The sequence below is a fragment of the Ochotona princeps genome, chromosome 33, assembly GCF_030435755.1.
Source record: "Ochotona princeps isolate mOchPri1 chromosome 33, mOchPri1.hap1, whole genome shotgun sequence".
NCBI classification, from domain to species: domain Eukaryota; kingdom Metazoa; phylum Chordata; class Mammalia; order Lagomorpha; family Ochotonidae; genus Ochotona; species Ochotona princeps.
In genome coordinates this window covers 5,621,637-5,637,022 of record NC_080864.1, presented here as the reverse complement: position 1 = coordinate 5,637,022, position 15,386 = coordinate 5,621,637, and the positions used below count along the sequence as shown (strand labels likewise).

Genomic DNA, 15,386 nt, shown 5'->3' with positions numbered 1-15,386 from the left:
TCCGGCTCCGCACTTCCGGCCAGTCCCTTCCGCTCCCTCGAGGGACACTCGGCGTGCCGCGGCCGGAACGGAAGCGTCAGGGCGGCGGGTGCTCCTCGCCGAGCCGGAAGCGGAAGGGACGCGGCGACGAGGCCTCCCCCGCTCGCTATGTCCGCCAACAACATGTCGGACCCACGGAGGCCCAACAAAGTGCTGAGGTGAGGCCGCGGGCCGGGGCGGGACCAGGCGGGCCGGGGCGGGCGGCGGGGCGCGGCCTGAGCGTGCGAGCGTCCCCGCCTCAGGTACAAGCCGCCGCCGAGCGAGTGCAACCCGGCCCTGGACGACCCGACGCCCGACTACATGAACCTGCTGGGCATGATCTTCAGCATGTGCGGCCTCATGCTCAAGGTGGGCGGGGCCTGGGAAGACGGGGCGGGGCCTGCGCTGTGGGGGCGGGGTCAGGGGAAGAAGGGGCGGGGCATGGGTGTGAGTGGTGGGTCAGTTAAAGAAAGGGGCGGGGGCCTGCACCATTATGGGCGGGGTTATGGGAAGAAGGGGTGGGGAGAAGGGCGGGGGCTGGTGAAGGCGGACAGGGCTGAGGCAGAAGGGGCGGCGCCTGCACCATTATGGGCGGGGTTATGGGGAGAAGGGGCGGGGGCTGGTGAAGCCGGGCGGGGCTGAGGCAGAAGGGACGGGGCCTGCACCATTATGGGCGGGGTTATGGGGAAGGGGCGGGGTCGAGGAAGAAGGGCGGGGCATGGGTGTGAGGGGTGGAGTCGAGGAAGTAGGGCGGGGCCGGAGCTGTGAGTGGGGGGAGAAGGAGCGGGGCATGGGTTGTGCAGGACAGGGTGGGGGGGAAGGGGGCGGGGTCATGGGAGAAGGGCGGGGACTGCTCTGTGAGGGGCGGGGTCGGGGAAGAAGGGGAGGGGCACCGACAGCGGGAGAGACTGGGCGGAACCTTTGGTGAGGGGAGGGGTCAGAGGCAGAAGGGGTGGGGCGGGGCCCGATTAGGGAGGGCGTGGCCCTGGGCGGTAGGGGCGGGGCCTGAGGCCCATCCTGGTTGAGGTGGTGAGGAGCCCTCATCAGTCCTGGTTGGGTCATAAGATGGCCTGACAGTGGATTCAGCCTTTCTTTTTTTTTTTAAGATTTATTTATTTTTAATTGCAAAGTCAGATATACAGAGAGGAGGAGAGACAGAGAGGAAGATCTTCCGTCCGATGATTCACTCCCCAAGTGAGCCGCAACGGGCCGGTACGCACCGATCCGAAGCCGGGAACCAGGAGGGTCTGGCACAGTCCATCACCCCAGTCAGCTTATGTATATGCTGGTGGTTGCAATTGCTGGGTCAGTTCTGCCTCCAGCCCTGTCTTCTGCACACACCAATGGGTGTTGCAGTCCAGCCTGATTCTGTCCAGCACACACACAGCCCTCAGGCAAACCAGTGGGAGCTGCAGCCTAGTTGGAGTGACCCACAATAACCCCCACCAGGCCTGCTCCCTGCCCTGGCTCCTGTTCCTGCCAGTATGTGCAGCAGACTGGTCCAGTCTGTCCCACACCCCACCTACCACCCATGCATGTTAGTGGGCATTAAAGCCTAGTTCAACCAGCCATGGTTGTCCGTGGTCAGTAATGCCACATCTCCACAGACCCCAGAGTTTGCTGCTGAGATCCCTTCACTGTACTTACCATGAAGGGAGAACCCTCTCGGGCCCAGGCAAGCCGGGGACTCACTCACCACCTGGCAGTGCTGGCTGTGGCTAGGGCCCCAAGCATTGAGTCTGCCCTGGCTCAGGTATGCCCAGCAGCTTCCAGCAGCTCCCACCACCCAAGCCCCGACGTCGAATTCAAATAAATGTAATCTTTTGTTTTTTAAGATTTTTTTTTTTTATTGGAAAGGTGGGTATACAGAGAGGAGGAGAGACAGAGAGGAAGATTTTCCATCCGATGATTCACGCTGCAAGTGGCCGCAATGGCTGGAACTGAGCCAATCCGATGCCAGGACCCAGTAGCTCTTCTGGGTCTCCCATGCAGGTGCAGGGTCCCAAGGCTTTGGGCCGTCCTCCCCTGCTTTCCCAGGCCACAAGCAGGGAGCTAGCTGGCAAGTGGAGCTGCCGGGATTAGAACCAGCGACCATATGGTATCCTGGTGCATTCAAGGCGAGGACTCTAGCCGCTAGGCCACGCTGCCGGGCCCCAAATAAATGTAATCTTAAAGAAAAAGAAAGATTGGAAAATGGATGAGAGTGAGGTACTTGTAAGGGGGCCAAGGTCCCAGCTGAACAACAATCGTGTAAACAATCTATACGTTTTCTTGGTAGCATTTGGGAGGCAGAGCGGGGGTGGTTCCAATCCCCCAGTGAGGCTGGGCCGGGGCCTGTGGCTGGGAGCCAGTCCCGCTGCCCGTCAGGGCCGGGGTGTCCGTGTGCTGGGATCCGTGTGCGAGCTGCCAGCCAGCCTGTGCCTGTGCCCCTGTGCCATCCCGGGCCCGAGGGGGAGCGGGGCCTTCCGGCAGGTGTCCCACCGCCCTCAGCAGCCCGCCGCTCCCCGCAGCTCAAGTGGTGCGCCTGGGTCGCTGTCTACTGCTCCTTCATCAGCTTCGCCAACTCGCGCAGCTCCGAGGACACCAAGCAGATGATGAGCAGTTTCATGTGAGGCCTGGGGGGCGTGGGGGGGCGGGAGGGGGCGGTCCGAGGGCAGCCCTCCCCGACGCACCCCTCCTCCCCGCCGCAGGCTCTCCATCTCGGCCGTGGTGATGTCATACCTGCAGAATCCTCAGCCCATGACGCCCCCGTGGTGATGGCGCCCTGGGGGGGGGTCGCATCCTGGACCCCGTGTCTGTGTCCCCCACCCTCCTGGGCGCTCAGACTGCCGCGTGCGGACACCCGGAGCCCCTTCCCTGCCCCGTTCCAGCAGGGTGGAGGGAGCCGGTCCGGATGGTCCTCCCTCCCCGCCTCCCTCAGTCTGCCTGCTGCTGCTGCAGGGCAAGCTGTCCAAGATTCCACATGTGTGCCCTCGTTTTCTGGTTGAAACGAGTTAATAATAAACTTTTTCATGCTGGCTGGCATTTGTAACCTTTCTCTACAGTTCCCTGGGGTGCTAGCAAAGTTCTGGTTTCCTCCCTCAGGCCTGGCTGGGTCTCCAGTCTGAGGCTTCCTGGGGGGCTCATTTGCATTCTGGGCACCTAAGTCAGGTGACAACTCCAGGCAGAGGGAGCGCCTCCTCAGGGCCCTACCCTGGTGGTCCCGAGGCACCCCAGGATCCGTGGACCACCCAGCTCCGCGGAGTAGCTGAGATGTCAAGGTGGCCCTGCTCACACCGGGCCAAAGCAGCACCCGACAGAGGACAGGGTCGGTCCTGCACCTTCCTGGGTCCTGTGGGCTCCCAGGGGGACGCTCAAAGCTGAAGCCTCAGCCCCCCCGGGAGGCTGGGGGGTCTCGTGAGCTGTGGCCCTCTACCGCTGAGTGCAGAGGCCAGGCCCCAGCTTTGGGTCCCTCCCCCCTGCGGGGCATGGCCCCAGGAGAGGGCCCCCTCAGGTGGCAGTGGCTGCAGCGGGACAGTGCGTGCCATTGTGGGCTTTGTGAGTCCACTGTGGGGGCTGCCTACACTGTGAAGGCTGTCCCTCGCGGGTGCAGGGTCCCAAGGCTTCGATCCATCCTCGGCTGCTTTCTCAGGCCACACGCAGCGGGGGTAGATGGAAAGCGGAGCTGGCAGGATTAGAACCGGTACCCATATGGGATCCTGGTGTATGCAAGGCGAGGACTTTAACCACTGGGCTACTGCACCGGCCCCCAAGAGCTCTTCTATCGAGGCGAATTAACTGACACACTTCTGGTCTCCTTCCCCAAGAATGTCTTCAGGGCCCTGTTAATGTCCTTGTTTCTCAGGCTGTAGATGAAGGGGTTCAGCATGGGCGTGACCACGGTGTACATGAAAGAGGCTGTTGCGGCTGAGCGTGGGTTTTGGGTAATAGCAGAACTGAGATAAACACCTAGGAGTGTGCCGTAAAACAAAGAGACCACGGAGAGGTGAGAGGCACAGGTGGAAAAGGCTTTATACTTGCCCTGAGCTGATGAGATAGCACGGATGGAGGAGACGATCTTGGAGTAGGAGTACAGGATCCCAGCCAGGGGACCAACAGCCAGCAGCATGGCGGTTAAGTAGATGACCGTGTCATTAACAAGGGTGTCGGAACAGGCACTGTGGACCACCTGGTTCAGCTCACAGAAGAAGTGGGGGATGTCTAGGTGTGCACAGAAGGACAGCCTCAGTGCCAGGGAGCTATGGGACAAGGAATTCAGGACACTGATGACCCAGCACACCAGAACCAGCCGCACACAGAGCCGAGGGTTCATGATGACCGTGTAGTGCAGGGGGTGACAGATGGCCACAAAGCGGTCATAGGCCATCACGGTCAGCAAAAATATGTCCAGGCCTGAGAAAAGCAACAGAAAGAACATCTGTGTGATGCAGCCTGCATAGCTGATGGCTCTGCTGTGTGTCTGGATGTTCACCAGCATCTTGGGGACGGTGGTGGAGGTGAAGCAGACATCCACCAAGGACAGGTTGGCCAGGAAGAAGTACATGGGCGTGTGGAGGTGTGGGTCTGAGAAGATGGCCAGGACGATGAGCAGGTTCCCACTGACAGTGACCAGGTACATGGAGAGGAACAGCCCGAAGATGAGAGGCTGGAGTGCTGGGTCCTCGGAGAATCCCAGGAGAAGGAATTCCACAAAGCGTGTATTGTTCTTTGGCTCCATGACGTCTATGTGACTACCCCAAGAAGAGAGAGGAGATCAGTGCTCATTGCCCTGCAGAAACAACGTCGTTTGTATGTTTCTCACCAATCTGGTTGACTCCGTCTAAGAACCCCTCTGCTCTCTCTTTGAGGAATTCCTATCCAGTGTTCCACTTGCTCATGAGGCTGACCATGAACTTGAGAATGGGATGTACTGTATCTTTTGAAAGATTTATTTGTTTTTTTTTTTTATTACAAAGTCAGATATACAGAGAAAAGGAGAGACAGAGAGGAAGAGCTTCTGTCCATTGATTCACTCCCTACATGGCTGCATAACAGTTGGAGCTGAGCCTATCTGAAGCTAGGAGCCTGGAGCTTCTTCTGGGTCTCCAATGTGGATGGAGGGTTCCATGTGGGCCATCCTCGACTGCTCTCCCAGGACACAAGCAGGAAGCTTGATGGGAAGCGGGACCTCCAAGATCAGAACCGACACCCATAGGGGATCCCGGTGCATTCAAGGCAAGGACCTTGGCCTCTAGGTTGCTGTGCTGGGCCCGGGAGGTACTTACTTTCTTATAACTCAGCTTATAAGACTAGCAAGACTAGCACGGAAGCTGGCATTTGAACGAAGATTAAGAGCTTAAGGAACATAAAACAGGTGCACAACACTGCGTAGGAAATGATACATCTGGCAAGAGACACGGGCCATGCAAAGACCCTCGGAGGGGATTGTTGCAGATGTTCAAGGATACAGTGGGTCTGGGGTTCCCTGCTTACAGCCTGTGCAATGACCAGCCATCAAGGTGCGGTTCGGCCTTTTCACCATCAGGGAGTCAAATCGTCAGAGGCTAAACCAGTGCGAGCTGGAGACTGTGTGTTGAACTTAACTGCTACCCATCCTTCCCCCCTCCTTAGATAGATAGAGAGAGAGAGAGAGAGAGTCATGAGGGAGAACTAAGAAGGTTGGTGGAAGTTTGCACTGTCTCTTACTCCTGTTTCTATATCTCCTCCAACCCCCTGGGACACACCCATGGTGAACATCACGGTGCCCTACTTCCTGCGGCACCAGGCTCTGCGCATCCCTGCCAGATCGCTCAGAGAGGCTCTGAAGCTGCTGCGATCATCACACTAAGCATCGCTGCAGAATGCAGATGACAGATTTCACCTTCCAGCTCTCCTGCTGCAAGCGTTTCCTTACGGCCGTGGAAAGCTGAAGGACTGTACTATGGCAGTAACACGGGGCAGGGGGGACAGGGGACGGGGGAGGAGAGGGTGGAAGGGGAAATCCCTGTGCCTATGGGACTGTAGCATGAAAACTAAAAACAAAAAAAGAGAAAAATGGATTACCCAAGAGAGCCAGCACAGATAACAAATACTGTTATTCTTATTTTTGCATGAACACTTTTAGAGTGATTTGAGCAGATAAACTATGAACACATTATTTTTGAATTCTAAAAAAGGGAATACTTTTTTTAAAAAACCAAAAAAGGAAATAAGGGGGAGGAAGGAACAAAGCTATCCCTTAAAATAAAAATAAATCAAAAGTTGCAATAAATAGAAATGTGCCCGGGAGGGATCTCAACAAGCTCGGGGAGTTCCTAAGAGAACTCATTAGGAAGTAGCACTTCCCTGGGTTCTGGCGACGCACCTGCTCCAATTATAACTCCTGGATGCCCAGAAAAAAAAAAAAAATAGCAGAAGGTTAAAAATCAGTGCAGCCAATAGGCCAACGCGATGATGTCCTTGTGGCAACGAGGACCATTCAACCAAACGCTACGGTGGAAAGAAATGAGTAAAGAGAACGACCCAGCGACCCCCCCAAAGTCGGCACACAAAGGACACCACCCCTTCACTTGGGATGTTTGTTTTTCTGTGTGCGTGAACCAGAATTAGTTTCCTGTGGACTGCTGCGTATTGTTTGATCCGTAGGGTTCTTTGTGGTCTGATACCCACTGAGGGAAGGTGTTTGTTTTTTTTTTTTTTTAATTTTGAAGTATTTTGTCTGTTATTCTTGTTTTGAGTTTCTGTCTTGTTTCATAAGCTCAGCCTTGCCTGTCTTATTTCTCTGTCAATCCTGACGGGGCCCAGTGCCTTGGGGTGCTGCAACAAACAGAAACAGATTTGAGGAAAAGGGAGAAGTAAGGAAATGACAAAAACAGGAGCAGAATAAAATCAGGTGCTTTTTTTAAAAAAAAAAAAAAAAAAAGAAATGTATTGAACACAGTTGAAGGAAGTTTTGAACGTGAACGTGGGTTCCTAAGTCAGTTAGTGAACATTGGCGTGACATTGAATATTCTGATATAAACCAGATTCAATGTCCGTAATGTATTGTCTTGACCCATAATTGTCTGTTGGATAATGTGGGTACTTGTAATCCCTTATAAGTTGTATTTATTTCGCAATCGTTGGTTTAAATGTATTTTCAGATCCAACAACGTGTCACATTTTGCAATATTCACTTCATATCTGGATGTTGCAGGCATACATCATTTTATTTCCTTAAATCAGGGATCTTATCTCGCATCGTGTGGGTTTCATGACAAGAACATGAAGTGAGAAGACTAAGGTAGAGTATTATGGAGCTGGTCATAATTAAGACCAAATTGATTCCGGAGAAAAGTAATGTTACACTTTAGATAGAAAAGTTTGAAATGTTTCATCAGATCTGGCACAGGTGTCTCTCTATCTGCAGAAACAGAGAGTGGGTCCCCACCTCACATATTGTTAAGATGATCACAAGAGTCAGAGACCTGAACTGTGGTGTCTGTGACAAGCTAAGCGCCTCTGACAAGGCTGGCGTCCCTCATCAGAGCTGCAGCTTGAGTCCCAGCTGCTCTGCTGCAGGTGCAGCTCTGGGGATGCTCCTGGGAAGGCAGAAGAAGCTGACCCCAGGCCACACATCCTTGTCATGCACAGGGGAGACCCAGATGGAGTTCCTGGCTCCTGGCTTCAGCCTGGCCAGCCCTGGATATTAGAGCCAATGGAGGCACTCCCTCCCTTCCTCTTTCTGTCACTCTTTCAAGCGAATGTATAAACAACATGTTTAAAACACGTAGAATCAAACACCTTACGCTGAAAATGAATGTGGGTGAGCAGGTAGGAAGACACAGTTAAGATCTTCCGGTGAGTAAACCCTCCTTTGAGGGTTTACTCATGCTGTGTAAAGGATTATTTTCATGCTTTTTTTATAGAAAGTACATTAGACAGAGAGCTGTTTAAAAGACTATAAGAAGGATGGGTGTTTTGCACAAGAGTGAAGGTGGGTATTTGATTTTTTTTTCCTACTGGTAGATTTTTTTTTTTAATCTATTTTAAAAAATTTAAGGTTTAGGGTCCGGCGGCGTGGCCTAGTGGCTAAAGTCCTCGCCTTGAATGCGCCGGGATCCCATATGGGCGCCGGTTCTAATCCCGGCAGCTCCACTTGCCATCCAGCTCCCTGCCTGTGGCCTGGGAAAGCAGTGGAGGACGGCCCAAAGCCTTGGGACCCTGTACCCACATGGGAGACCCGGAAGAGGTTCCTGGTTCCCGGCTTCGGATCGGCACAGTACCGGCTGTTGCGCTCACTTGGGGAGTGAATCATCGGATGGAAGATCTTCCTCTCTGTCTCTCCTCCTCTCTGTATATCTGACTTTGTAATAAAAATAAATAAATCTTTTAAAAAATTTAAGGTTTAACAACTTTTTATTATATATATATATACCCCAACGTGTGAAATTCGGGTAGCATGTCATCAACCATCCATTTCAGCCTCAGATCTAAGGAAATGAAAATAATCGCTAAAATTTTCTTGAAGAAAGGGGTTAATAGCTAAACTTCAGTGTACATGAAGTTTGAAATCCGTGCACAGTCATTTTTTTCCCCATAAAATTGATTTTCCATGAAGTTTCTGAAGACCCCTGAAGAATATAAGGTGAGCTCCTGAGTGCCCTCATTTCTGCCCATTGGCTATTTTGGTTGTGTGAATCGACCACACGAGAGAAGAGGCTACAGTGTGTGTGACATAGGACCCGCTTCTGCAGCTAGGGTTTGTCCAAGTCTGGATCTATTTATTTGTTTTTGCTTTTTTTTTTTTTTTTAAAAAAAATATTCTTTATTTTGTCATTTATGTATCTGAAAAGCAGAGTTACAAAGAGAGGGAGAGACAGAGAGACATTCCATCATCTCGTCTAACTCTCCATGGCCAGGCCGGGCTGAAGGCCAGAGCCCAGAAACTGATCCAGGTCCCCCAAACAGGAGGCTGGGGACCCAAGCAACTAGAACATCATCTTTGGATTTCCCAGGTGCATTAGCAGGGTTGGGTCTGAAATGGAGCAGCCGGGTCCTGAACCAGCACCCGTATGGACGGGCAGTAGCCCAATGCAGTGTGCCACAGTATCGGTTCCTTGGCTGATCTTTTATGTAGTTTTCAAATGTGATGTTGGGGTTATTTCATTTCTGTTTGTCCTTTCTTGCTGCTAGTTTTGGGTTTCGTGTGTTCCTGTTTGGTCCTTGAGTCGCATTGTTCGGTTCCTTGAAACTTTTCCTATTGTTTGTGTAGAAAACACTTATGGCTACAGACTTTCCTCTTAAATCCTCCTTTCGCTGGATCCCTGAAGTTTTGTTTTATTGAACTTTCAGTTTGATCAGTTTCAAGCAATTGATTTCCTTTTTTCTTTTCTTCTGCAATTCCTATTCGTTTGGGAGCATGTAGCTCAGATTCCTACGTATTTGCATGTCTAGAATTTCTTCTGTATTAATTTCCAGTTCCACCCCATGGTGGGGAAGAGACCCATGATCTGGTATTAATGTTTGGAATAGTATGTATTCTACAGCTGTGGGCTAGAATATTCTATGGATGTCTAATTAGTCCATCTGACCTAGAGTATAACTTGGCTAAAGTCTGATTGATCTGGCCATGGATGCAACTAGGGTGTTGGGACTGTCACAATGGCTCAATTGGCTAATCCTTTGCCTGCATGTTGGGACTGTCACAATGGCTCAATTGGCTAATCCTTTGCCTGCAATGTGCAGGCAATCTCAGATGGGTACCAGCTTGTGTCCTGGCCTCTCCACCTCCCTTTCCATTCCCCAACTATGACCTAAAAAATCAGTAGAGCATGACCCAAATCCCCGGGTCCGTAAGGTCTGTATCTTTCTCATTAACACCAGAGTATATTCCCTTAGGCCCATCTCACAGATAAAAATGATATGCCCTCACGTCCCTGGACAGCCTTCCACAGCCAACACCCTGCTTCTTTAGCCATTTATTGCACCAATCCTTGGCAACACCTCTTCTGTTTGACCATTTGACCTGTCCCTGCTCTCACAGGCTTTGGTTACATTCAGTTTCTCGTCCTCTGCGACCCTGCTTTGCTGAGTTCCATGGATTCATGCCTTTTCAGCCTCAGGCACAAGAACTTTACTGAGACCATGACTCAGGCAAGCGGGCCTCCCTGCAACCTGCTCCTCTTCTTGGCCCAGGTCTATATAGTGTGATTCTCAGCTCACCGCAGGTGGATGCTCTTGGCTGCTGTTAGCTGAGCCTTTCCTGCAGCGCCTGCTGGATTTTCAGACTTACCTGGAGGGGTCTCAGAGAGGCAGGTGTTTAACTGGAAATGCAAACCTATCTGTGGGAACTTCCACATGGAGACAGGAACACTTTCCCCCAATCAAGGCAGCAGGAAGGGAACTAGAATTTGTGCCTGAACTGGACACAACCAAACCCCAGACAACCAAGATGGTGGTTCCTGGCGGGAGAGCTGTGCACAGCTCCTTATGCCTGCTCATCAGGCACGTTTCTCTGTGGGACTTCAGCCCCTGGGCGCATCATTTGTCCTGTGGGACGCTGTTCTGCACAATGAAGCAACTTTCTTCCAGTAGAGTCGTTCCCACAGCGCCAGCCCCAAATCAAGACAAATCCAATCCTCACGGTTTTATATCCCGTGGGAGCTTTTGCCTTCTGGAGACAAAACCTGCTGAGACTGTATCACAGACGTACTGCACCTTCCCCCAAATCTAAAGAGAAGCTGGTCCCCATCACATTCCCGGGATCACCCAGGCATGGGTGTGTGGTGGAGACGCGGTTCCTGTTGATGTACAGAGTTGTCAAGTTTCAAATCCCGCCTGCAGTCCCCAAGCACAGTCAGACTGAATCTCTCTCAGATCTTACCATGAGACAGACTTTCCCTACCCTTGTAACGTTGGTTTTGTGCTGGTTAGTTACCCTGCAATTGCTTACTGATACCGTGATGAATGGCAACAACAAGAAGGATGTACGTGGCATTGGATCTGGTGTTTACTGGCAGCACTCATGGCTACCTGGACACACAGGCTTGTTATACCTGCATTAACATAGGTTATCAATGAGATTCTCTTCTGCGTGATCAGGAGAGATTTGAAGCACATGCTTTTTTATTCTTTCTGGAATAGCATCCAAACTGGACCACTAGTCTCCATTCTCAGAGTGCAGATCATCCTGGAGTAGGAAGAGCAGGTGGAGGGATGGTGAGGCGGAGGGAAGGTAGCATGGAAAGTATCATTGTTTCCTTCAAACTACAAATCTGAAATTTGTTCCCTTTGCACGTACTTAAAATTTTTACGTGTTAGCGGATGCCCATCATCAAAACCAAAATACTCCATAGGGGATTGGGAAGAACTTAGGGAAAGCAGGAAAATTAACAAGAGAAGGAATGTCGCATGTCATTTGAGAGGGCACACAGCTTGAAAAAGCTGGTTGCTTATTTTCAATAAAGTAGTGAGGTTTACACAAATGTATACGCCAGGAAAAAGGGACTGAAAAGTGGCATCTCTTTCCATAATCTGATTAAGGAATTGAAATCATAGGAACATATGTGACACAGTGGATTGAACCCCCACTTGAGTTCCCAACCATCACAGGGTCCCCGATGTGGGGAACCTACTCAAGAGGTGTTAATGGTTCAACAGTTCTGAATTGCTGCCCATCTCACGATTCCAAGCATGATGAAATCTCTCCAGAATCCACTGGTTGACATAGTCCACCTTAGAGTTTTCTTTTGCCCAGACACGCACTGCCGATACATGGCTGGGATAGTTGACCAATCTGTTCTGTCCTCTGTCCTTTGTTACGGTACCAGGTGTCCTCTGCGGGCTCCAATGCACTGCTGTATTCTCCATGAGCACCTATCTGGACATGCTGTCCACTGCTCTGTCCAAGCCACCGAGGAGACCCTGCTCTGACACGCATACTTCGCGGTCAGAGCATGGCACCTGCAATTCTCTCCATAGTTGGAGTTCTGAGTCCAACAGCTCAGTTGAAGGGATCCCCAATGAAACTTCATCTGAGGTGATCCCAGACCTGATTCTTGTGTGTGCTTGCTATCACAGGGTTCGGCACATCTGTCACCCCAATCAGCTCACGCACACGCTGGTGGTTGCAGTTGCTGGGTCAGTTCTGCCTCCAGCCCTGTCTTCCACACGAACCCATGGGTGTTGCAGTCCAGCCCGATCCTGTCCACTTCGTACTCGGCTCTCACGCAAACCAGTGGGAGCTGCAGACGAGTTAGACTGACCCGCAATAACCCCACCATTCCTGCCCCTTGCCCTGGTTCCTGTGCCTACCAGTATGTACCACAGACTTGTTTAGTCTGTCCCACACCCCATCCAGTTCTCATACATGTCAATGGGCATTGAAACCTAGTTCAATCCACCAGACTCACTATCCAGCAACAAAGGCCTAGAATTTTCTCCTGAAGTGCACTCAGGGAGGCAGGGTCAGTTTTGTCCCCAGGGTGGGTCTGCGTGCTGGGTCACCCCTTGAAACTGCAGTGGGCTGTAGGTGTGTTCCCCAATGTTTATGACCCGCCCCCCGAAGAATCTGCGCTGGGACCTGCTGCGTGATGACAGGCCTCTGATGAACAACCCTTACAGCTCCATCCACAGCACCAAGGCACTGCTTGGTCACTCCCTGAATGTGGCTGCTGACCAGGTAACCCGGTTTCCAGAACCTGTGCGACTGAGTTATGCAAGCCACAGAGAGATTCTCACGACCCAGACGTGACCTACACCTACTCCTAGCCCTTAGGGGAAGTCACAGTCCCATGTCCCCATCTGTACTTTAGTACCGTCCTCAGTGACGCATGATTTACACAACCTGGCCCTGTACTTGGCACCACTTCTGCCTGATGGCAAATGTTACTGGTACCAAAGTAAGTTTATATTTTTACTTAAAAATTAAAAAAAAAAAAACCAACACCCTACCTATGTATTTGGAATACAGAATGTCAGACGAGGAGGCAAACACATTGAGTGAGAGTGAAACAGATCTTGTATCCACTACTCGACTCTGCATACACCTGCAACAGCCGACCCCGCCGAAGCCGGGACTGGGAACTCAGGGCGAGTCTCCCACACGAATGTCAGGGGGCTCAGACGCTTGAGTATATCCTGCTGCCTCTCAGACCGCTCCGGTGCAGGAAACAAGAATCAGGAAGGCAGCTGTGATCTGAACCTGGGCACTAGATCATAGGGGATGGGCATCAGACGAGGGAGCTCACGTGTTTGGATACATCTGAAAAATCATCCAAAATCTGATAGAAACGCTGGGGCCACGGCGTAGTCAGCGCCACCTGTGACACTGGAAATCCAGATGGGCACCGGTTCTAATCCCGGCAGCTCCACTTCCCATCCAGCTCCCTGCTTGTGGCCTGGGAAAGCAGCGGAGGACGACCCAAAGCCTTGGGACCCTGCACCCGTGTGGGAGACCCAGAAGAGGATCCTGGCTCTTGGCTTCGGATCGGCTCAACTCCAGCTGTTGCGACTGCCTGGGGAATGAATCAATGGATGGAAGATCTTCCAGTTTAGAATGCCCTGCTCCACACCCCCCACCCCTCCAGCCAGCTCTACCGAACCAAGAACACTGTGATGACCATGGGCGATAACTTCCAATGTGAGCATGCCAAGAAATGGTTCAAGGACCTTGATGTTCTCATCCAGCTGGTCAACGCACAGGTGGGCGTGCCCAACCTGCAGGACTCCTTGTACGTGTGTGCTTGTGTGCCTAGGACGTGGGTCCCAGGCAGGACTGCAGGTGGCGAAGGGGAGCCGCGTCCAGGTGCTCTACTCCACCCCCGCTTGTTACCTGTGGGAACTCAACAAGGCCAACCTCACCTGGTACATGGGGACCCTGGGGAACTGGGAAGGGGGTTGGCATGCCCCATGGCCTGTGATCCAGCCCTCACGCCCCCTGCAGGTCGGTGAAACAGGACGACTTCTTCCCGTATGCCGACGGCCCCCACCAGTTCTGGACCGGCTACTTCTCCAGCCGGCCGGCCCTCAAGCGCTATGAGCGTGTCAGCTACAACTTCCTGCAGGTGGGTGAGCTCCGGATGTGCAAAGAAACCATGAGGTGCACCATGCCCTGTGCCCCAATACAGCCCTGCTCCCCAGGTGTGCAAACAGCTGGAGGCGCTGGCTGGTCCCGTGGCCAACGTGGGACCCTATGGCTCGGGAGTGAGCTCACCCCTTGGTGTCAGCTTGTAATGAGCACATGGCGGGAATGGGGCTGAAATGGATACCAGCCCTGGGCTGTGCCCTCAAGTCGCTTCTTAGCGTCCACAGTGGCCTGTCCTCCAGTCCCTGACATTTGCTTTCCTCCCAGGATTGGGAACGACTCCCTCAGGGACCTCACCCTGTGCCCTGTGTGTCTGCAGAGGGGGCGGTGGCCGTGAGCAGCACCACGGACGCCATCACTGGCATCTCCCGGCAGCACGTGGCACAGGACTATGCGGGCCAGCTGGCTGCAGGAGCAGGACCCTGCCGGGTGTGTGGGGAAGGACTCCTTCGAAGGGGGCTGGAGACAGCAAGTGGGTGGGGCCACAGAAGAAAGGGAGGGACTTAAAAACGAGATGGCAGAGCCCAGAGATGGATTGGGACAGGGTTTGCGGGCAAATGGCAGCAGGGTAAAGGGGCCAGACAAGAGCCAGTGGGATGAGAGTGGGGTCACGGATGCCACTTGATTGAGAGCCCAGAAGGGGCTCATGGGGTGGGGCTCTGCACCTCAAAGTAGAGTCTCTACTAGAGCCTCAGAGTAGAGGGGCGGGGGCTCAAATGGACATGGAATAGCTCGACAAGGGAGTGGCCAGAACTGGGTGCTAGTAGGTGCAGGTGAGAGGCCCAGTTGGATGCTTACCAAGAAGCTGGGCCCTTGGTGCTGCCCTGCCAGGTTCTCCTGAGCAATGCCCTGGCACGGCTCAGAGGCTCCAAGGAGGCCTTCTCCACATGCCCAGACCTCAACATCAGCATCTGTGCGCTCAGCTAGAACTCCACACGTGTGAACCTGCTGGGGTAGGAGGGAGGAGGGACCGTGGCTGGAACCGGGTCGGGTGGAGGTGACCCCGAGGTGGTGGGGTGCGGACAGTAGGAGGCAGAATCCCTGTGATAGGTGTAAACTGTGAGGTTGGGTGGCTATTCCGGATGCCTGATCTGGGGTGGGATTGTGTGAGGCACAGAGAAGCCAGCGAGGACAGAGAGCTGTTCCAGTTCGTGCAGGTGGGCGCCCCCTCTGCCTGTCCTGGGGCTCCCAGCGGCCTGAGCCAGGTCACCCACCGTGGCAGGGGGGCTCTCTGGGCCTTCAGGAGCTGCTGCAGGTGTCAGGATGTGCAGGAAGACATTGCCCGGCTCTGGCCCCAGATTCGCGCATGTGCAGGTCATTCTGT

At 53.1% G+C, this 15,386-nt stretch overlaps 2 protein-coding genes and 1 long non-coding RNA gene across 3 annotated transcripts; 2 read left to right on the top strand and 1 right to left on the bottom strand.

The window, feature by feature from the left end:
- Window positions 1-38: 38 nt before the first annotated feature.
- WDR83OS (WD repeat domain 83 opposite strand) lies at window positions 39-2,837 on the top strand. Its single transcript, XM_004595699.2, has 4 exons — window positions 39-197; window positions 282-387; window positions 2,529-2,626; window positions 2,709-2,837. The coding sequence occupies exons 1-4, from the start codon at window positions 148-150 to the stop codon at window positions 2,773-2,775; spliced, it is 321 nt and encodes a 106-aa protein (XP_004595756.1). The 5' UTR covers window positions 39-147; the 3' UTR covers window positions 2,776-2,837.
- A 941-nt stretch (window positions 2,838-3,778) lies between these two features.
- Window positions 3,779-4,735, bottom strand: LOC101535725 (olfactory receptor 7A10). Its single transcript, XM_004595991.3, has one exon. The coding sequence runs from the start codon at window positions 4,733-4,735 to the stop codon at window positions 3,779-3,781; it is 957 nt and encodes a 318-aa protein (XP_004596048.2).
- Window positions 4,736-13,761: 9,026 nt separating this feature from the next.
- LOC131478471 (uncharacterized) lies at window positions 13,762-14,398 on the top strand. The gene is made up of 4 exons (XR_009244480.1): window positions 13,762-13,842; window positions 13,922-14,042; window positions 14,119-14,199; window positions 14,384-14,398. It is a non-coding gene; the product is annotated as an uncharacterized LOC131478471 (long non-coding RNA).
- Window positions 14,399-15,386: the final 988 nt, after the last annotated feature.